Here is a 21,892-nt window from a genome sequence, read left to right on the forward strand (position 1 = left end):
TCGAAAAATATACCTCTTGGGAATAGGCTCAACAAACCTCCTTGGGGGTGTCGAAGCATCAGCCTTTTTGCAAATACTCTGACAGAAATAAGCTAACCACTGAGTTGCTGAGCTTTGACAGTTGGAACTTCCTTGGATCCATTAATCGCAAGACACTATGTTCTCCTCACTCCGTTGTCGGCGTCGAGGGCGTGATCTCATTCAACAGCTCCGTGGAGCCTTCTGTCGCCATCCTAGGCAGGACAAACAAATACGCGATTTCACAGCTGGACAGAGTGTCCATAGTCCTGGCACTCAACGTGGCGTCAGCGTCACAAGATATCAGAGAAACGGCGTTCAGATCTCCCGGTTGTGGCTAGATAACGTCACGACTTAGACATTCACAATCGTGCAACACTAGCAATCTAGTCTAAATCAATTACACAAAGCTGCAATTCGAATCCGGCTTCTATCAATTCTCAGCTTCATACAACTAACATCAACTCAAGCACTTTGCGTCAAGGTTGCCGCTGAACAACCAGTCTCAACGACTTGCCTAGCAGCAACTTGTGGCCGTCGATTCATCCCCCTTCTCCTCGTACATGATTAAGCTAGTTGTAGGATGATGAGGATATCTCTTAGTTTCCTAACGGGAAATTTTGTGTCGAATGTTCTCAGCACCGACGCCATGGAGACTGCCGTTGGGGCCGCGCTTGAATGAATCAATCGAACAGATGGATCTATTTGTCGTGCAGGCAAATCAGTGACTACGAGACGTTTGCGAACATGCAAAACGGCCTCATCTCCACAACGCCTTAGTGTACAGACCAAATAGTTGGCACGGACTACTTTCTTCTCATCCTTCTAGAACGATACTTTGGCATAGCTAAGCCGGAGCGTTTGAAGTCGTTGCTACAGACCAAAGCTGGTAGCGTTCATCCTTATAGCAAGTATCTAACTTGGGGCGACCTGAGTGATACCACCGCCAGCAAGATCATGAACGCTATGGCGCCGTCTAAGTACAGTCAAACAGTCAACAATCTCATCTCTTTTAGCCAGGCCAAAACGTAGCTCAACGGGGCGATTCTAAATATGGCAACGCGAATGGCAGAATCCCGCTCGATGTCAATACCGCTCTGGCACCAGCTGCTTTATATTCAATCTCCCAGCTGACAAACACGTCTGGAGTGTATGCCAACACCTCTAAAACGAGCGACTGGGTCGCAGCCGCTGCACGTCGAGCAAAGATCTAGGAAGACTAGACACTACCATTCTTTCATCATAACATAACAACGGATGGGGCAGTATCATGACTGGAGCAAAACAGGAACAAGACCACATTCTACAAGGGGCCGTTCCTAGCGAATTGTTCGACAGACAGCATAGTCATAGACTGTGTATTGGCGCCAATGCCCCAGGCATCATTCCAATCTCTCTCACAGAAGCGGCATACCGCCATTATTTGCTTACATCGGCAGACGATGGGCAGCCCATGGCATTCACAAACGCCTCAGCACACGCGAATTTGCGTCCGTTCCCGGCTGGCTTGTCCATTCCTCTCGATCTTGTAGTCGCAAATCCCCCTCAGCCCAATGACAACACCCCCGTCGCAAACTTTATGAAGTCTATCTATACGACACCGTCATATGCGGTTGGCAGCTTGCATTTGCGGCGAAAGGCTTTGAAAAGCAGCTCGAGCAATCTAATACGATGAACCCTCCCCAGATTTGCAATGACAAGTCCGTGTACGAGGCGTTGCGGATCCCACGAACCACCTGTGGGATCAAATCGAGCAGAACGAATCGCAACTTGAAGCCAAAGTGTGGAGCTGGAAATGGCATCGTGGCAACAATGGAACGGGATTGGGATCGTTGCTAGGCTTCCAGCTCGCTCCTCTAGAAGGACTTAATCCTCCGCCTGGAGTAAGCGGCACAAGAGAGACTAACATACGACGCCTCTAGAGTCTGGCCTTTTTATCCGTCAAGGAAAATAAGAGGTTTCGTTGGGTGGGCAAGCAAAGGAAGTTTCCCAAAATGATTTATAAGAGAGAGAGAAAGGCGAAACAGATATGTAGGAAAGCGAGAAGAAAAGAAAAGAAGCCGCACAACATTTCCATGGTATATAACAAGCTGTGAACAAATCTTTCATGATTTCGCAATCTCATGCCGAATGAATTCTATTTACTCCAACCGATGCTGTCGTTCTGTTTGTGTGAAATGACGCGGAGATTCCAGATCTCTCGTACTCGCTCTCTTGGGCTTTTCCAACTCCAGGCTGACTTTGTGCCGTCTCGGGTCCGACTAGCAACATGATATGGGAATAAAGAAAGTGAAAAAGGTAAGAAAAATAAAAGAGAATTGAGTGATGTATGCCCATAACTGTTCCTTGCCCTTTGCCTCTGCCGTTATCCCTTGCCTATGTTCCGTCTCTTTTCATCTTAAAAATGTCTTGATGGTATTCAATTCCGTCTGCTGCTACGATGCCGCCGCTCGCGCTGATGCAACGGTGTTGATTGTCGCCGACTTTTGTCCTTGTCCTTATCCTTATCCTTGTCTCTGTCTGATTCATCTCGAAGGGTGAGGCTGACCTCGGATGGTGCAATTGAGGGGTTCACCAGGGTACTGCTCCCGTCGTCGTCTTCATTCACGGGCAAAGGCGTTGCTTCAATCTCGAATGGAATCTGGCTGTATCCGAGAGCTCTACGCTCACGCAACTTGGGCGACTTCTCTCCCAGCCCAATCTTTGACGCGGCCCACGTTAACCAGCCCTGGTTTGGCGGAATCCATTGGCCAATGTTGAGGGTATAGTGTCTCTGGTCGTCGGGCAGATTCAGCCAGACAAACTCCCTGTTGCTGTTGATCCGGCCCTCCATGACAAAGTCGCCAATCTCCTCGGGAATCTTGAGTGCTTCGGCGACAAGGATAGGTTGATATGCTGGGACCAGGAGATGCAGCCGCGTTGGGCGCATGGGATGTCCGCGGCGGCGTGCCTTGTACTCATTCTCTGTGATGCGCCGCCTCGCCGCAAGCATGAAGACGAATGCCGAGTCAATCTGATTGGTGTAACCGCAGAACCTCGTGCCCAGCGGCTTCTCCTCCAGCAGGTGAAAGAACTTGGGATACCAGTCGTCGTCGGGATGCCAGAGGAAGAACCAGTGATTTACCGCTGCGTCGTCCGACGTCTGCATGAGCCGCTCCCGAATCATGCTGTGCACATAGTCGGGAAACTCCTTTTGGGCGAGGAGAGCCGTTTGCGCCGCGAGGCTGACGGAGATATCCTGTAGCTTGGCGGCGATGAGCTGTAGCGCCTGGATGCCCTGGTACGTCTGAACCATGTTCATTCCGATCCTGACCGTCGTCGCAATCATGCTGAAATACGCAAAGATTCTGGCGCTGTCGCACATGGACGAACCCATGACCTGCATGGCGGGGATGAATCTGTTGAGGCCGTCGGCCATCTGGTTCGCGCGGGGGGCAAAGTCGTTGACCCTGCCGGCCAGCTCATTCGCCTTGGACAGCGTGTCGCCAATCTTGATGAGCCCATGGCCGGCCTCGATGGTCTTGACGATGGGGGCCGCATTGGCAAAGAGCTTTGCGGCTGCTCGAATGGCCTTGCCCTTGATCTGTTTGTCCTTGAACACAAAGGACAGGAGGTCTTCGCCCATGGTGATGTGACCGATGTTTTTGGGCGCCTTACGATATGTACGATGTGTGTGTGTGTGTGTGTGTGTGTGTGTATGAAAGTGAAAGAGAGAAAGCAGATCCAGGGGTAAGGCGGGAGCGCAAATGCAAAACAGAGAGCAGGAAAAGGAACGACGGCAAGGCTCCGTAATCGCGGGGAGATGGAGCAAAGGATGAGTCGCAAGCAGTCGGTCATACACGCATCACGTCGTGAAATCGAGCTTCGCGGCCCAAAAAGCGTGCAAGAGATGCATCTGACCGTCGCCGCTCCACTTTTGCTCCCTTGCCATTAGCTCGTGCTCTTGTGCCAACAACAACAGCAACCAGCCCTGTCGGTTCCAGTGACGTGGCAGAGCAATCCATGGTTATCGTCGTCTGAGTGGAGGCATTGCTTGGAGAACTGGAGCTCATCCTACGGCTTCTCATTGGAGGATTGCCAACTGTCGGTCTGCAGCTTTAAGAGGCGAAAAAAAGGGTCGGTCAGGGGGTGAGCATGAGAAGCTGGTATTGAAGCTGTTGGACCCGTATCCGGTTCGGGGATAGGATGAGAAGGGCTGGGTTGGTGGTGCGTTTGTTTTTTGCAGCAACGGCACGAGACTAGAGTGAGGCAAGGCGAGGCAGACAGGGTTTCTCCTGAAGATCCCCTGGAAAGTGAGTGTGTGCCTGGCGAGAGCCGGGATATCCTCGGATCGTGGTGGTTTAGCATCGATCCCATTTGTTAGTGTAAACGCGTACATTCGAAAAGTGAGTTGATCAGACTCATGCCAGCACATTGCATCTCATGACTTGCAGACAGTCAAACAGTTGTCGTCATGGTCAATGTCGCCGGGAGAAGTAGAGGCTGCGCGACATGTCGGAAGCGCAGAGTAAAGGTGCGCCTTGTTGCCAACTGAGATTCAACTCAAAATGAGAGCTTCAGTCCTTGTAACTCATGTCATCCTTGCTCTTGTAGTGTGATGAGACCCTCCCAGAGTGTCTGCGATGCCTCAACATGGATTTGAAATGTCCCGGAGCTCGCACAGACGCCTTCTTCGTCCATGCAGTCCCCAAGGCCTCGTTGCGTGATTCATCAGATGCTCTCACAGCCACCAAGATGAAGCGTGGGCCATCGCCACAGGTCAGCGCCGTCAATCATCTCACGCAGCTGCCAGGGCTACAGCCGTCTCCAGCCAGTGCCTTTGACCAGCTTTTCGTCTCTCACTTCGTCGACGGTTTCTTCGGATCCGTGAGACCGCCTCTACCAATACCGGGAGGCTCCTCCAGGATTTGGTTGCACGAGCTCCCCGAATTCCTCGCCTCTCCGTCTCCATCTCCCGTCCAAAGCTCCATCCGGGCTGCGTCAATGCTCAGCTATGGCACCGCTGTGGGAGATGCGTCTATCAAGACCGAAGCCTGCCGATGGTACATGAGGGCACTGCAGAGCCTGCGACTGCTGTTGGGCTCATCTTCTCCGGAGACTTCTGTCTGCGCAGCCGTCATGCTCACCCATTTCGAGACGTTGGCGGGCACTAGTCCCAGGGCATGGCTGAAGCACATCAAAGGCGCGGCTTCGTTGTTAGAAGCGCAAGGACCTGAGCGCTGCCAAGGCGGATTTTTGCATCAGATATTCAGTCATCTGCGGCTTCAAACGGTGTGTTTTGTTTCTCTTACAAGCTTGAATCCTCCTATGATGAGAAAACAATGCTAACTCCTTTGCTCTGAGACAGTTTGTGGCGTCAATGGCGGAGAATGAGCTTCACCCCTTTGCCTCGCAAGAGTGGATGACAATTCCGTTCCAGGTTCACCCAAAACTCATTTTCGACAAGCTTGTTGACATTCTCTTTGCTGTTGAGAGATGCTTGTCAGTTGCAAGCCATCTAATCACATCCACGGCAGACAAAGTACAGCAGCTGAAGCACAAACTCAACATTCTCATCCAGGATGCACGGCTCCAGATCCACCAATGGCGATTGGAGGGACTCTTATACGCCTCTAGACAGGATCAACAAGAAGATCAAGGGCAGCCAACCCCTGTTGCCAATGTCCATCTCGATGCATCTGATCCACGTCACTTCATGCTGCCATATGTCGACATTCCTTCAGCGGCATTAGTCACGCTCTATGATACAGCCAACATCATCGTGCTGCGTCTGTTGTGCCTTGTTTTCCCCACAGCAGCCTCGTATAACTCGCGAATCCAACATCATACGAAGTCAATCCTCTCCGCACACGCAATGACGAATGCAGCGTCTAGCGCCGTACCGGGCCGCAGTTCCATCATGATAGTCCAGCAGTTGAAAACTGTTGCCTTGTGGAGTCCCTCTCCGCAGCAAAGGGCATTGGCCGTCGATATTCTCGAGGGACAGACCAGTCAAAATAGAGGCTTTGCCGACATATCTGCGCCATCTCACGAATATTTTGCCGATGTGGCGGCTCATATTCTCGACAATTACCCCGTCGAATGAAGGCAGAGAAACACATCAGCTGCCACGTTACAAAGCCACACGACTACACGAAACCAAACCCCTTGGTTTCGTACCAGCTTGATGGATCCATCAACTAGTCGTGTTGTAATTTCTCCCGAGGACAACATTGAGAGCCGCATCCTACAGCATCTGGGATGACACTGCCACCGCAAGTGGCTTGCCCATCGCAACACTAGCCGAGTTCGTAAATCAGAGTAACCTCCTTCATCCTGCTGGAACCTGGGGTGCGGAGAAATAATCTCTTATTATTGCCACTGGCTTGGACTTGGTCCTGAGAAACAAACACAGCCATTTCCCTGGATCAAACTCAATGTTTGATTAGGCGGCCTTGTGATGGATCTCTGGCCTATGCGCATCCATCCCGGAGCCTTGTCTTGGCTCTGTTCGGTTAGCTTTGCGATCTAGCGGCTCCACTGATCATGAAGCTCTCCCGAGATGGTGCAGCTTTGGTGTAGTGAAGCCGGCCTGGTGTTTATGGGCTCTGGATATTGCACTGCAAAATGAATGCATATATATCTCTGTTTCTTATCCTCCTTGTCCTTTGCTTTGTATCTCCAGTCATACAATCTGGAAAGGCATATTCGCATAATTCAGCACTCAAACCCTGACGCCCTGTCGACCACCATGAAGATTGCCATCATTGGCGCTGGCATTGCCGGATGCGCAGTGTACCTCGAATTGAAGAAGCAGCTCCCCAAGAGCAGTTCGTCCACTGGAGACCACGAAATCATAATATATGAGGCCTACGAAACAGGCAAAGATGTCACGTCAGACGATCGAGAAGAAGGACCGACGCATTCTTCCACGCTCATTGTCGGCGGCGGAGTGGGCATCGCACCCAACGGGCTCGGTGTAATTCAGCGTCTTGATGAGGCCATCCTCCGAGATGTGACACGCCACGGATATGTCATAGCGCAATCCAACATGAAGAATAAGAACGGGAGTTTGCTCATGTCCATTGACGCCAGCATCTCCACTACCAGCGAGTCAGGCAGTGAGCCGAAAAAGCTCAACATGGTGGCATGTAGTCGCCATGCCCTCTGGAGATCCCTGCGTGCTCGCATCCCGGACTCGGCCATTGTCAATAAGCGAGTGTTACAAGTCATTGCCAACCCGGAAGGTAGAAACATTGTCCAATTTGTTGACGAAAGCGACCCTGTAGAGGCGGATTTAGTGATTGGTGCCGACGGCGTCAAGTCAATCGCCAAGAGAGCTCTATTTCCCGAGGCGTCAGAGGATCCATATCCTCCTCATTATGAGTGAGTAACAAGTGCACAACACTCGCTATATCGCATCATCCAGTACTAACTGCCTGTGTCTTGCAAAGGGGCCTTGTCGGCATTGGCGGCTTCATCCCGGCAGCTGGCTTGGAAGAATTCGTAGAGAATGGATCCATGAACTTCATCTTTGGAGGCAACGGCTTCTTCGGTTACTTTTTCTCAGACAGCCACCCTTCAGATCCCAACCGCGAATCTCCTTACGTCGTTTCTGAGCCGGGTGAGACTCTGGCTTGGTGGTCCACATACGAAATCAAAGAGTGCCCGGATCGCAATACTCTCGACATGAATGACGTCTCCAACCGGCTGCGTGAGAGACACGCCCAGTGGAAAGATCCGGTCATCCAGAGAGTCATCAAATCTGCTCAAGTTTCAAACATGTATCCCACTTGGACGTCGCCAGCGTTGCCAACCTGGGAGCGTGATGGGGTTGTCCTAGTTGGAGATGCAGCTCATGCCCTCCCGTCGACTTCCGGACAGGGTGTGTCGCAGGCATTAGAGGACTGCGAATCTTTTGCAATGTTTCTGGCACATCAACTTGGCCGAGCAGACTCAAGCGGCTCCGTCACTGAGAAACAAGCCGTCACCAAGGCCGCAAGGCAATACATCAACCTCCGCAAGCCGCGCGTCACAGAGATATTGGAGAATGCGCAGAGGATTCAGAACACCAAGCGCGACATGGGCATCATCCGCGAGTACGCAATGTACTCATTCTTCAAGATTCTTGGTAGGTAACATGTTGTCATTCCGCGAAATCACTGTTGCCGCTTACAATTCCCGCAGGCTTCTTCCCCAACATGGCGGCGAAACCGTCGCGCAAGGTATTCGAGTACAATGTTGCCGAACAAGCCGCTCAGATGATTGCTGGCGACACTTAGCATGTCAGAAGCATCTATTCCTGTGGTAGAACGAAACAGCACGGCATAGCTCGGAGTCAGAAATGAAGTTGCTTCGAGTCGTTTCGAGTCGTTTCGGCTCGGGACTGTGTATAAGAGTACTTGAGGATTTGAAAGCGTTGCATACTTGTATCATTTGGAACCCTCCACTTTCTGCAACCGCGTTGCCCATGAATATTGAAGAAAAGAAAGACAACGCTGTAAACTCCACACCCAATCACCGTTAAAAGACAAGCTTGCCAGGCTGCTCGTCAAATGGAGTGCCCTCTTCAATCTCGTCATCGTCGCACCAAAGCTTGATTCCGACCACTTGGCCGTCCTTTTCAGCCAAAGCGATCACAGGCGGCCCGCCAATACTATCTTGACCAACTGGTAGATGGGATCGAGTCAGCACTTGTTCCTCCGTCATCAACTCTGAAACCAGAACTTACAATGGAGCCCACCCAAAGTAAAGCCGTAGTTCCTGATACGGTCCTCCGCATTGATGGGGTTGTCATTGAGGGTGACCATCTCGAGATACCCCTCATATCCATCATCCTCGGTATATTCCCCTCCTGTGATGGTTGCTGCTGCGTCCGTTGTGAGGTACGCCGTGGAAATGACATTGAAGAGGCCGCCATCGTCGTAGTAACTGCCACCATGCTTCCAGGTTACGCCTTCGCCCCAGTTGACGGAATCGTCAAACTGATCTTTGAACATTTGCTCCCAGGCCTGCCACGCATCAAGGGAAACGGCAAAATCGAGCTGAGTGTTGTCGTCCAAATCTGCCACCCACCGAAGGCATGCCTCAAAGTCAGCATTTCCCAGTTCGCTTCCAGGAACGTTCCTGACTTCTGCCTTCCAGATGCCGGGTTTGCAGTTTGAGATGCCAGAGTGCTGATAGGTCAAGTGTTCCCACTCTTGGCCGTGTCCCGTCATGGCAAAAGCGATGCCATCTGGGGGGTTCGCAGGTACAATGACATAGCGCGGGCAGAGGCTCAGAAGGCTGGAGAGGCGATCGCCTTCGTCAAACTCGCTGAATTCTTCGCTGTCAATGCCACTCATCGTGGCTGGAGGGGAGTTGATTCGGAGGTTTCCGCCAGTTGTGAGAGTGAGACAGTACTGGCTAGTTGGATTTTGGCGCGAGAAGGCAGACCAGCACTGACGGACAATCAACGCTTTTTAAACTCGCCGCTCTCCACGCATCAGCAACGGAGCTTGTATGTCGTTTGTCGTCTACAAAGTCGGCCAATGCCTAATTAGTCCAGTACCAAAGTGGACATTGATGGTCAGCGTGGATACGAGGCAAGATGTTGAACAACTAATCGAGCTGATCCCGGACGAACCGTTTGATAGGCGTGGGGTCAAGCCATGTGTAAGCAGGGAGATCCTGATTTCTTGTCGTATTACTGCTGAAAGAGGCGCTGCGTCAAGTGGAAATAGTTGCGTGTTGGCTTGTGAAAGACGGTCCAGATGCTCTCGGCGGAGGTGTGAAAGCGGGTCGATTGTTCATAGTGCACGGTTAAGTCGGCCGAGGGTTTTGCGCGGGAATACGAAGAAGGAGTTGAGTTGAAGGCATCACGAAAATGAGAGGTTACAGGCAATTGTTGGTCTGTAGAAGAGAAAATGAAGGTTGTGCACTCGGTAAACGTTATCTCAATATCGATAAGCGAATTGCCTCTCGATTGGCTCATCAAGCGATAATGCCGTCATTGAATTTGGCTCCTTCCTGAGCATTGTTGAAATCAACCTCCGGAGTCTAGGGTAAGGCATCAAGGTGTCAACATTCATGACTGTAAATGCAGACTCGAGAGAAACAACAGCAGGCAATGCAGCGATGAAAATGCACGCTATTGAGATTGTGCAAAACTCATTCTGGAACTGATTAATCATCCCACCTACACAGCGGTATGGAAGATGGAAGCCAATTTCGGTTGAACATCAATCGCCATCAAAATGTGGTGATGGAGGTCCATTTAGCGGGCTTCTGCCTAAGGCTGCCTGTTCGAACCCGCACCTCGGTGAATCGTCCGAGTTGCATCATCACCATCCAACCCTCAACATCTCAATTTGGTTTCAAGTGCCATTTTCCAGATACGAGGTACAAGGTATTTGCAACCATCTCTGCCTGGACATTCATGATCTATGGCTAACCTGGTCCCCTAGCAGCCAATATTCTGCCGACTCTCGCCCCCAAATTCACGACATCGCTCATTCCTTGCTCACCACCATGAGCCATGCGAGGATCAGTACGATGGATGCTTCTCAGCGACATTCACTTCGGGCGTCGTGATCCGGATCACGTATGGCGGACGGCGCAGTGGATTGTTGCCGAGGCAGAGCGAAACAAGATCACACGGGCGGTGATCTGTGGCGACCTGTTAACGAGCCGTACCATGCAGTTGACACATGTGTTGTCTGCGTGCTATCGCTTCATCGGCCTCCTCAGCGATGTCGTGCCGCGGGTCCACATATTACTGGGCAACCATGACCTCGCCTACCGCCGTGACTATCAGACCACGGCCCTTGCCGTCTTCAACATCAACCGCATGGCCCCGTATGTGTCGTTGCATAATGGTATCGCTCACCACGAATGGGACGGCCGGCGTGTCTTGCTGCTGCCATTCCGTGAGGACCAGAACGAGTTGACAGAAGCCGTGGCTGCTCTGGGCCCCAACGAAGCGAGCGAGACGGTTGCTTTTGCCCATCTGGCAATCAACAAGGCCATCATGCAGCGCCACGTGGTTAGCACCGACATCGACAAGCCTCATGTGACGAGCTCCATATCGTACCGGGGCTTAACGGGCCCGGATCGGTTCGCCTCTCTAGCCCGAACCTTCACAGGGCATTTCCATAGCCACCAAACCATCCGCAACAATGATGGTCTAGGAGGCAGCATCACTTACCTAGGCTCGCCCTTGCAGCTGAGCTGGGCCGACCTCCTCGACGAGCGGCGGGGCGTTGTCTTGTTCGACCCAGAAACGCTTGAGCACGAGCTGCTCGTCAACCCACATGCTGTTAGTTACACAACGGCCAACATACAGCAAGTTCTTAACGGCCAGGTCGACAAAAGTGCTGTGGCAGATAAGCATGTGATGCTCGTCGGCCAACATAACTATCTCAACTACGTCACGGCTCGTGATAGACTGACCTCGCGACAATTGGAGGCGCGAAGCGTGCGCAAGTGGATTCCGAAGGGATTTGCCTTGAACACCGACCACACTTCCTTTGGTGGCCTCGGCGCATCGGTCCCGGAGAGCGATGCTGCTGTACAGCTCTCAGAATGGCCCATTGAAGGTCGGAAGAGCCTTGATGCGACTAGGGACAGCGTTCCAGATTCTAGTGCTGATAATGAACCTCGGGCTGAAACACTCAATCTCGCTGCAGAAGCTCGCAAGTATATCAAGTCAGTAGAAATGGACGAGGATCTTCTTCTACGACGCGACGAGTTGGTGCGGGTTGGTCAGCGAATAATCCAAGTCTCCCCTGAGGTGGAAGACCAGGATGGCGAGGCCAAGCTCAGCTACAGAGACTTCCTCAATCCGTCATCTCAAGCTGTCGGCACAAAGACTGCCACTGAGCTGGCAGGGCCATCAACCCACGTCTTTGTAGCTGAGCCGCGAACGCTCACAATCACTAATTTTCTTGGCGTGCAAGGAACGATTACCGTCGACTTTCGAAGGAACCTTCCGCGCGGATTGACCTTTTTGGTGGGCGATAACGGTTCAGGTAAAAGCACACTGGTCGAGGCCATGGTTTGGTGCCAATTCGGGCAGTGCATTCGCAGCGGATTGCTTGTCGGCGATGTCGTCAACGATAATGCGAGAAAAGACTGCTCCGTCATCCTAGAGTTTGCCAACGGGTACACGATCGCGCGGCATCGCAAGCACAAGATGTACGGCAATCGCGTTATTGTCTCACTGCAAGGTGAACCGCAGACGCAGCTCGAGCTCCCAGATGCGCGAACGACACAAGAGGCCATCAATGAGCTGCTTGGCACCGACTACGAGACATATATCAGGACAGTTGTGTTGAGCCACGAGAGTGCAGCGAGCTTTCTTAGCTCGACGCCGGCGCAGCGGCGTAACTTGATTGAAGCATCGCTTGGATTGTCGATGTTGGATCAATGCGGCCAGGTATCAAGATTGCTGCTCAAGGATATCGATAACGATGTGAACAAGGTGCAGAGCAAACTGGAGGCATCGCTCATGAACATGGAGTACCTGGAAAGACGGCTCACAGAGATGAATCGAACACAGAGGCGACTACAAAAAGACATGGAGGAGGCTGGCGAATCCGTGGCGACAGCTACACAAGAGCTTGCAACTGCCGACTTACGGATGAATAAAGTATATCCTAGCGAGGATAATACATCATTCAGACACCAGAATGCAGAGATCTCGACGTTGCAGGATCGAATTATTTCTGAACAAGAGAACTTGCAACGGTTGGAGAAATCGTATGCTCGGATACAGAAACAAAAGCCTACCGAGCCGACGACATGGCTTGCACAGCTACATCGGCAAATATGTCAAAAATTAGGAAATATGGCTGATACTCACCCCATAGGCCTGAGCAGACTGTTGCATGCAGCGAAGATGTTTATCCTCCGTTTTCGATTAAAGGCCGTCGGGAGCCTCTTGCGCATATCGCAAATACCAAGCAACGGTTCGCAGGGAAACAATGTGCAGAACCGGGACGAAAAGGCGGCTATCAACAGTCTCAGTAAGGATATCAACAATAGCACGTCACGGCTACAACATCTAAGGCACGAAGCCGACAGAATCATTACACACGAAGAGCTCGCTATCAAAAAAGTCGCCACGATCAAAAAGCAGCTCACACAAGTCATTGAGGCTCAAAATGCACGTGAAGAGAAACAACAGCAGTTGACGCTCAAGCAAGAAAAGGTAAACGTGTACACGGATTTGATCAAAGATGAGCAGTCGTCTTTGCACATGTCACGTTCAGAGCACGACGCCTTGACCGCTACACAAAAAGACCTTGAAGTCAACCGTGAGCTCTTCCAATTTTGGTCCTCTGCCCTGACGAAACGCACTCCTCGCGCCTCCTCGTCCTCTACCAGATCCAAGGCGAAAACACCAGCCAACTTCCGTGACCACGTCCTCGGAAAGTCGATTTCAGAGCTTAACGCGCTTCTCGTGCAAGTCCTCACAATGCTATATGATGACACACGCCACGCGCGCGACATGGCGACGGGAATGCTGCGTTCGCTGTTTGACTCTGACTCCATAGACACCGATATGGATGCTTCCATCTCCTCGTTGGGCCCTGTTCTCGATCCCAATCTTGCTGTCAACGCCTCGATCGCCTACGGGAAGCGCTCTGGTGGTGAGCGTAAGCGCGTCGATCTTGCGCTCTACTTTGCTCTGCTGCAGCTGTCATGGGCTAGGAGTGCTCACCGAGCTCACTATCTACTGGTCGACGAGGTGTTTGACAGTCTCGACGAGGCGGGCCAAGCGGCTGTAGTCCGGTGGTGCGGTCTCATGTCACGGACGGTGGGCTGGGTCGTGGTGATTACACACAGCCGATTCTTGGTCGAGCGAGATCTGGGGGAGGATGCAGACAAGCCCATGGTCGTGAGGGCAAGAATGGGACAGAAGGGAACAGAGCTGACTGTCGATGGACGAAGGATTGGAGTTTGAAAATGAGAAGTGAGATGAGAATTGTCACATTGTTTGTTAAGAGCTTCTCATGATAGGATGAAGGGAAACCCATAAGCTCTCCTGATACTTGGACGTAGAGTATCAAAACATCTCTGCTCTAGTAGCGTGCCTCTCGCCATCACCCACAACTCAATGTACAGCAACAGCTAGAAATAAAGAGAAAAAAAGTCACAGCTGTGTCAGTTTCGGTAAATGATATCTATCTATCACGTATAAAGCGCAAAAAAAAGAAAGCGACAGAGGCAGGGTTCGAACCTGCGCACCCGAAGGTATTAGATAGCGAGAATCGAAATTGATGATTCAAGTCTAACGCTTTAGACCACTCAGCCACTCTGCCTGATCCGTGTCGTGGCTTTCCAAATTCTACCTTACCAGCCTTTGCTGAAAAACAAAAGCAATGAATGCTTCATTCGGTTCAACCTGCGAAAGAAAACTATTGATGTAAACACAAAGCCATCTATAAACGTACTTTAGTTAATTCCAAACAAGTGACAATTATCATTTCCAAGAGAGCGCGCATCATTCCATCCATATCGATCCCATTTGCTGTCCTTTTGCCCGTATTAATACTGGATTCTCCTTAATCTAGTTGTCCCTTCAACAGCGACATCCAATCCGACGTCGTCACATCAATGATAGACGTTTGCCCACCAATCACATCGAGTTGCATTAACCCTGCTCGTCGTCTGAACAGGCCCTTGAGCAGTGATGTTCACAATAGTGCCGTGAGATCCAAGATGGGGAAAGGCCTTGTGGTTGCTAAACTCGGGGACGCCGCCCTGGACAAAAGTGATGATTGCCTCCTGTAGAGCATCTTGAGCCTTGGGCCATGCAGCCGGAGTGGAAGGGTCGTTGAAGGTGTACTGGAGATCTTGGATGTGGAAGCCTGGAGAGACACCAAATTCGTCTGCATCACACGTCCTGGTCAGTCAAACAGCTCATACAAAAAGGACGAATAATGCGTTGAATACTTACAAGCATATCCGGTGTTCTGGACGGCATGCCCGATCCAATAATAGTTGCAATCAATCACAGCCTCACTCCACAGCTTCATCTGTCTAGTGTCTTGGTCAACATAGCCCAGAGACCCATCAAACTGCGGAGGATACAGCGTAGTGACAAGCGTGTCGACATCCTTGCTCGTAAGTCCGGCAAACGACCGGTTAGTCCAAGTCTTGAATTCAGCATCAGTGGTGATGTTAGGATCAAAGAAAAATGCGCCCTCAAACATGTTGTGCCCGGCCAACACCTTGACCGACTTGTCAAACTGTCCCTCCTTGATCATCTTGGTAGGCGAACCAGTGATGTATTTGCCGTCAACCACAGGTCCAAAGATGTATGTCGTGGTAGGGGCCGCTCCAATCTGCGCAGCATTGGCAGCAATAACTGCTTGTGAATCCGCAGCACGAGCCTCTTCCAAGCTGCTAACGTTGAGGTAAGACAGAAACTGGCTATAGCTATCGGCTGCAATCTGCATAGTAGGGATAGTGGCCGGGCTCTGCGCGACAGCCTTGGAAAACAGACCTGCCCCCTTGCCGTTCTCTGCAGTCAAGTGGAAGAGTACCGAACCACCACCGGCAGATTCTCCCATGATGGTCACTTTCTCTTTGGAGCCTCCAAACAAGTGGATGTTATCCTGAATCCATTGCAGTGCAAATTTTTGGTCGAGGAGGCCGGCGTTGAGGTTGCCGTCTTTTTCGACATCGGGACCGCCCATGAATCCAACAGCGCCTAGACGATAGTTGAGAGCGACAAAGACGAGGCCGTCATCGGAGTTTGCGGCAGCGTGTTGAAAAAGGCCAACTGGGTCGTAGCCAGGGTTGGGTGTTCCAGTCTTGGATCCAAGGACAAAGCCACCTCCGTGGATCTGTTGCAGACTCGTATCAGTAAAGGTTGTTCAAGAGGGTTGTTCGCATTTGAGAGAGAGACAAGCGTGAATTAAGCTTACCCAGGCAAGCACAGGGGATCCTCCGTCTCCACATGCCTTCGTACCAGCCTTTTGTAGTGTCTTCTTGGTCACATGGACATCAAGGAAGAGACAATCTTCACTGGCGCCTTTATTCCAATCAACTGGTGGTGGCAGGCCATCTTGGATGCTCGTTTCCCAAATCTGTAGACTGAACGGGTTGGCTGGGTTTGAATATTTTCCAATTGGCCCGTATGCATCACCCTGCCAAACTGGAACACCCTGAGGGCAGAATCGCAACTCGGATCCTGTCTGGATGGCAGTTCGGTTGGTTTTTGGATGAGCTGGAGCGCGGAATCGAAGGTCTCCGACGGGGGACTGGGCGTATCGAATGTTTTGGAATGTGTATAGTTGGTTGGTGCTGTTGTAGGAGAGAGCTTGATGGAGTTCCTGTGATTGAAACGAAATATTAGTGGGCTTGTAAAGGCAGAGAGTTTTGAAAAGAGGGTTGACGAACGTATCCCAAGTCAACAACAGGGAGACAGCTAGAACCAGTGGTGGTTGGAGCTGCGTTAGCTGATAGAGCAGCCGACAGAACGAAGCTGCCAAGGAGGACTTGACGCATTATAGAGATGGAGATTGAAAGCTGTTGGTCCAACTGTGCCAAATAAAGAGGATATCAAGATGGATTCTGAATCAATTGACTGGCTGTTTGGTTGTCTGAGTTGACGGCGATGACTTTTCCCATCTCTCCCATCACCGGAGTTTGCTTCTTCTTATAACCCATCTTCAACATGTCTTCACCTCTTGTAGTTTCGTTACCATGACGAAAGCTATGCTCCTCCACGATGGATCATAACCAAAAGTTCGAGGCTGTGAAATCCAGGTCCTTTCTCAAAAGAGTAGTGTAACTTGCTGAATTGGCATAAACCATGCAGTCGGGAATCATGTTGCATTGTTCAGATCCTTTGTCGGTTCAATTGCCGCTCCGTTCAGGAACAGGTTCCATGTCGTTGGGTAACCAGCAGTCTCCATTGTGCCGCCAACCGATCAATACCACGTCTCTATTCTCATTCGAATCCCAGCATTCTCCAATCATCTCACACATGACCCTCGACATCTCCCTGCGGTGCAATGTTGGCCCGACTTGGAGTCATTCCCGAATAGGAACCGTATGTCCCAGAAGCGGTAATCAGCTATTGCATTAGCTCTGTGTCTTCTCCATCGAAATCCTTTAGAATCCTCCGTCATGCGTTACAGCCCGATTCCTGACGGCCGGCTCCTGACGCAGAGTACAGCCGCGGGGCTTGTGTCGTGTCCAGGGGGGCTCAAGGCTAAGCGGCAAAAGCACAGCCGCCGGCGCTGCCGACGTTGCTCGCGATGGCCTCAGACGCACTCGAGCGCTTTGGCGCTTATTAGCACCGACTATCGCGCTCGTGCAGCTCTTGTGGGGGACACGGCGCGCCTAATAGATTGGCAGCAAGCCCTAAGCCGTCATGGATGGGTCGCTGTTGTTTGTTAATAAAACACAGACGTCGAGAGTCTTGTCCAGAAGCAAGGCGGGTGAACGGTCAGCCATTTTGAGCCATGTGCAGAATATTCGACGCAAGCACGAGGCCGAAGCATCTCACCGATCGAAACCATGGTCCAAATTCATCACCACTTTACCAACGTCGGATGATTCAAAAGGCTCAGAGGTTGACGCGGTGAAGCTAAAGTTTGTCGCCTTTGTCGAGGAGTCAAACCCCAAGAAGCAGAGGGAAAAGAAAGACAACCAGAAACTTCAGTCCCTGTCAACAACCTTGAAACCCTCGTATAATTCTTCAGACCCATTTCGCTGCACAATAGCAAACACGGACGCCGGTACCCATGCTATCCTTCATATTACCTTTTCCCAGGCATCACGAGCAAATTTCCTCGCCGAATCTTTTGCCCCGTCATACATGCTCCTGCATCAGCTCCCCACACGGCACGATGCAATGTTCCAGCTTCGTCTAAAGCGATGTGTTGAAGACGAAAAGCTCATGTACTCGACCCTTGCATACGGCTCCAGCCTTTTGGGCTGGATGATGGGCCGCCTCGATTCTGCAAAGCAGCCAGAATACTTTCTCGACAAGGCCCTTCGTGCTGTAAGAAACTATCTCGCCACTCCCGATTACAAGGTCGACGACTGGCTTCTGCTCTCCATGTATGCCCTTGCAGTGACGGAAATGTGGAACGGCCTGCCTGTCATGTGGGAGCGATCGCCACAGAGACAGGCCATGGTCTCTATGCTGGGATCCCATGGATTTGCTGCCTGTCGAATGCATCTCAAGGCACTGCTCCAAGTTGTTGAGGGTGCTGGTGGATGGGAACAGTTTGATCCCTACATCCTGGACAGTGTAGTAATGGCAGACAGGTACATGGCCATCAGCCATGGGCAACCACTCGTTATTCCCATCACTTGGGACCCAGGACCTTTGCCCCGTTCGATTCGTGAGGAGCTCGGAATCACGGGAGAGTCGGTGCTGCCTTTACTCGGCACGCATCTTCTTTTAGAGCCGCTTTCTGAGGAACTTGATAGCTTGGTTCGGGACTTGGTCGACTATTGTCGGATTGCGAGCGAGGCGTGGGCGTGGTCATCGATTGGACCTGAAGCGGAAGGCTGGCTTTTCAGGCGATTGCAAGCAATATCATGTCGGCTTCTGCATCATATCCATGATCACCAAATATCCCACGTCCAACTTTGCATCTGCTTCGCGACACTGACCTTTATCTCGAGCTCCATTGCCGCCAAAGGGCCACAGATGAGCGCGCAGTACGCGGCCGGCCAGCTTCTTCTGTTGCTCCAGGAAAAGCACAAGTACGCAAAAGAGATGAAAATGTCCAAGGGCTTGTATTTTTGGTTGCTGTTTATGGGATCGGTAGTCGCTGAGCCGCAGCCGTGGTTCCTTGGACGGCTGGCAGAACACTGTGAAGAGGGAGAAGTTTCAGAGTCGAGTTTGGAGGCCAGATTGGAGCCCTATCTCTATCTCCCGTCGCGCCAGGGTACTCTTATGCCCCTAATACTTGATTATTTGAGCTCTACTAGCAAGAAGACTATGATGGAGATTATATAGAATTTCTTTTTGTTTATTCTTTGTCTTGAACGTGGAGAAGGTGAATCTTTTTCTGGAGTTGGGAAACATGACGCATAACTTGCATCTGCATGTTTAGTCTACACACGAGAGAAGATAGGAACCCCATCTACAATGATAATACGGGGGGCCAACACCTCCGACGAGGAGTAACAGATCAATTAGATAATTCATGCAGAAAACGAACCACTGTCGCCCATAGAGGCTCTCAAGAAATCTCGAACAGTACCGAGCTGACAGGACAAAATCATGCGCATCAAGAAGAGCCACGTGTGCATTTTAACTTGTGCGTCCACGGTTATTTTTGGTATCAAAAGAAGAGGTCCAGGAAAGCTGGAATCGCGAGTTCAAAGTAAAGCTTCCCCCGGCTATAACACTCCAAGTTACACCCATGATCTTACAGAAATCAGTATTTCCACGCATAAACGTTTATCGGCATACAATCCAGCGCTCAAACGCTGACTAGGTACTAGGTAGGTAGCTATCGCTCAAGAGAATTTCCTCCCAGTACAATTTAAGGCATTTGAACCTCCCAGGGCAACTGGAATTGGCCCGCGGTCTGGGTACATTGACAAACCTCGTTTTTCTCCCTTGCCTCTTTCTTTTCCTTAAACAGCCAGGCTTGCGGCCACCTTGGACATACCCCCAGCATTTGCCTTCACATTCTGTTTGGTCATCAAAGCATGGAGATCCGGACCACAAAGTATATCAAGGCGCCGGACCAAACTCAAAATGTGCAAAAAGGCCCGAACAAGACAATTCAGGAACGGCTGTATTGCTATACAATGTCCAAAGCGCTTCCCATACAAGTACCTCTCCGCCTCAAGAATCGATCGACACGTCTCAACACTGCTCTCAGCGGCCGGATATGCTTTGAACAGGGCGAAGAGGCTAACTCTAGAATTTCGGCCACACTGCACCAACACCTGCAGATTGCGCCGTGGTCTCGGATGCCGCGTATTGGCATTAGTAGGTTCTGGTGAGTTTGTGGTGCCTTGGCTTGGAAGTGGAGTGTTGTCGTCACTCATTCTTTGGCTCTCAGATATAACACTGTTGTTGCCAGTGGACATCGAGTCCGCAGGTGCTTAATTGAGTTTGAGCATCAGTATTGAGGTTGTGCAATGCGAGTATAAGTATCCCTTCTATCCATTGACTTGGACTGTGACCATCCGTCTTCACTTAACCTTCAACAACTTTTATAACAATTACCTTGGCTATCACCATGAAGATTCCTCCTACTCACATGGAAACGAATACAGCCGCTATCGATGCGGGTTTTCGTCATACCCCTTCACCAGTTATCTGCCAGTCGGCCCCGATGGCGGATCACCTATTCGACCGGCATCTTGAGACCGAACAAGCTTTTGAGAGCACCAGTCGCAATGAAGAACTTGTCGACAAGAAGTCTCGCCACTGGTACAACACATTGTGCCGTCATTTGGCCGATGCCAATGGAGCAGTATCTGGAGCAGTAATGTCGTTTTTGAATTCGAGGTAGGTCTATGCACCAATGAAAGTATACGTTCATAAAGGAATTCTTGTGACAACAAAACAGCCTCGGGGACACCAAGTTGATACTAGTCGTCGGCCAAGCCGGTACAGGCAAGTCAACCATCTTGGAAGAGTTGACAGGCCTGGATCTCACAGTAGCTGGAAGTCTAAAGTCAGGTAATGATTAAACAATCACTCCTCCACGGTGGAAAGAACTGTTTGGAAATAAGGTACTTACGCATGGTTGTTAGGTACTCGTACATACCAAGTCTGCCCAGCCATCATTGATCGTGGCCAGTATCTCTTTGTCGACACAGCTGGGTTTGGCGCCGCCGATACCAACGATGTCGAAAACTTTGGAGACATTATGGCGTGCCTCTACAGTTTGGGTTTGTTCATGACTCCCACCGGTGTCATGTTTGTCTTTGGAAGGGTCGGAACCAGATTCATGGACCACGACCTCAAGACAGTGCGTTGGATAGAATGTTTCTGCGGTCCCAAATTCTTCAAAAACATCACCATCGTTATATCGATGTGGGATAGGCTCATAGAAGAGGATTTCGAGCAAGAGTGCCGGAAAATCCACGAACTAGTCGATGTGCCAGATATTACTCGGATTTTGAACCCGCCTGGCCCATATGAAGGAGGTGTCATGTACCATCACGGCCTACCAGAGGGAAAGCTCGAGGGCGTCCAGTACTCGTCCGTGATGAGTAAGAAGCGACACAGGAAGCAGAGGAGCGATGCATTGAAAGATCTGATTCGTGACCGATACGCTCATTGCAAGCCAATCAAACTTCAGGTAATGAGAGATGATCTCAAGGTTGTTTCATGGTCAGATACGGAAGCTGGAAAAGTCCTCTTGGCGCGTCAGTCCGAAATAGAGATCAGAATATCTGGTGGTCGCGCTATCGTGTACGAGAAAAACTCTCCCTTGGTCTGGATGTCAAAAAAAGAGATGGCAAAAAAAATGTCCGAGATGGAGGAGCCACTGGATGATAACGAGGGAAGTTGGCTGAGAACGGTTAATCGCTGGTATGAGGTGATGAAGAGTGTTTCGTCGTACTTTGACGAAGCCAGAAAAATGAGAAATGAGGGCAACGAAAAGCCGCCAGCTTGGAATCTATGGGGCTCTCTGAAAAAATGGTTCCAGCGCTGGTTCTCCTAGCCTCCCATCACGTCGAAATATTTGCGTTCGTGAGAGCCATGATTGTCGGTCAAAGAAATGGACATCGGGGGGCCAGCACTGACTATGGATGCTGTTACAGATACGCCAAGCAGCATATCCGAATGTTGAAAGCCAAGTATCATTGTGAAGTATCTCTATTGGATTGTCACTATCTCGCAACTAGATGTTGTTACTTTGCGCGTGCCACACAATATCATCCTCTTTGTAATATGCGTTTGAAGCACCCC

The 21,892-nt window shown here is 50.9% G+C and overlaps 8 protein-coding genes across 8 annotated transcripts; 5 read left to right on the forward strand and 3 right to left on the reverse strand.

The window, feature by feature from the left end:
- Nucleotides 1-2,437: 2,437 nt before the first annotated feature.
- Triagg1_6359 (uncharacterized protein) lies at nucleotides 2,438-3,643 on the reverse strand (the record flags this gene model as incomplete). The annotated part of the gene is made up of 1 exon (XM_062900975.1): nucleotides 2,438-3,643. One exon carries the CDS (start codon nucleotides 3,641-3,643, stop codon nucleotides 2,438-2,440), a length of 1,206 nt encoding a protein of 401 aa, XP_062754612.1.
- Nucleotides 3,644-4,650: 1,007 nt separating this feature from the next.
- On the forward strand, nucleotides 4,651-6,103 carry Triagg1_6360 (uncharacterized protein; the record flags this gene model as incomplete). Its single annotated transcript, XM_062900976.1, has 2 exons — nucleotides 4,651-5,289; nucleotides 5,366-6,103. The coding sequence occupies 2 exons, from the start codon at nucleotides 4,651-4,653 to the stop codon at nucleotides 6,101-6,103; spliced, it is 1,377 nt and encodes a 458-aa protein (XP_062754613.1).
- Nucleotides 6,104-6,748: 645 nt separating this feature from the next.
- Nucleotides 6,749-8,279, forward strand: Triagg1_6361 (uncharacterized protein; the record flags this gene model as incomplete). The annotated part of the gene is made up of 3 exons (XM_062900977.1): nucleotides 6,749-7,383; nucleotides 7,452-8,128; nucleotides 8,185-8,279. The coding sequence occupies 3 exons, from the start codon at nucleotides 6,749-6,751 to the stop codon at nucleotides 8,277-8,279; spliced, it is 1,407 nt and encodes a 468-aa protein (XP_062754614.1).
- Nucleotides 8,280-8,520: 241 nt separating this feature from the next.
- Nucleotides 8,521-9,341, reverse strand: Triagg1_6362 (uncharacterized protein; the record flags this gene model as incomplete). The annotated part of the gene is made up of 2 exons (XM_062900978.1): nucleotides 8,521-8,666; nucleotides 8,729-9,341. 2 exons carry the CDS (start codon nucleotides 9,339-9,341, stop codon nucleotides 8,521-8,523), a joined length of 759 nt encoding a protein of 252 aa, XP_062754615.1.
- Nucleotides 9,342-10,513: 1,172 nt separating this feature from the next.
- On the forward strand, nucleotides 10,514-13,942 carry Triagg1_6363 (uncharacterized protein; the record flags this gene model as incomplete). The annotated part of the gene is made up of 1 exon (XM_062900979.1): nucleotides 10,514-13,942. The coding sequence occupies one exon, from the start codon at nucleotides 10,514-10,516 to the stop codon at nucleotides 13,940-13,942; it is 3,429 nt and encodes a 1,142-aa protein (XP_062754616.1).
- A 650-nt stretch (nucleotides 13,943-14,592) lies between these two features.
- On the reverse strand, nucleotides 14,593-16,494 carry Triagg1_6364 (uncharacterized protein; the record flags this gene model as incomplete). Its single annotated transcript, XM_062900980.1, has 4 exons — nucleotides 14,593-14,870; nucleotides 14,939-15,830; nucleotides 15,912-16,319; nucleotides 16,387-16,494. 4 exons carry the CDS (start codon nucleotides 16,492-16,494, stop codon nucleotides 14,593-14,595), a joined length of 1,686 nt encoding a protein of 561 aa, XP_062754617.1.
- Nucleotides 16,495-17,365: 871 nt separating this feature from the next.
- On the forward strand, nucleotides 17,366-18,967 carry Triagg1_6365 (uncharacterized protein; the record flags this gene model as incomplete). The annotated part of the gene is made up of 1 exon (XM_062900981.1): nucleotides 17,366-18,967. The coding sequence occupies one exon, from the start codon at nucleotides 17,366-17,368 to the stop codon at nucleotides 18,965-18,967; it is 1,602 nt and encodes a 533-aa protein (XP_062754618.1).
- A 1,240-nt stretch (nucleotides 18,968-20,207) lies between these two features.
- Triagg1_6366 (uncharacterized protein) lies at nucleotides 20,208-21,644 on the forward strand (the record flags this gene model as incomplete). Its single annotated transcript, XM_062900982.1, has 3 exons — nucleotides 20,208-20,479; nucleotides 20,541-20,653; nucleotides 20,728-21,644. 3 exons carry the CDS (start codon nucleotides 20,208-20,210, stop codon nucleotides 21,642-21,644), a joined length of 1,302 nt encoding a protein of 433 aa, XP_062754619.1.
- Nucleotides 21,645-21,892: the final 248 nt, after the last annotated feature.

The sequence above is a fragment of the Trichoderma aggressivum genome (assembly GCF_033847375.1).
Source record: "Trichoderma aggressivum f. europaeum strain CBS 100526 chromosome Unknown scaffold_025, whole genome shotgun sequence".
NCBI lineage: Eukaryota > Fungi > Ascomycota > Sordariomycetes > Hypocreales > Hypocreaceae > Trichoderma > Trichoderma aggressivum.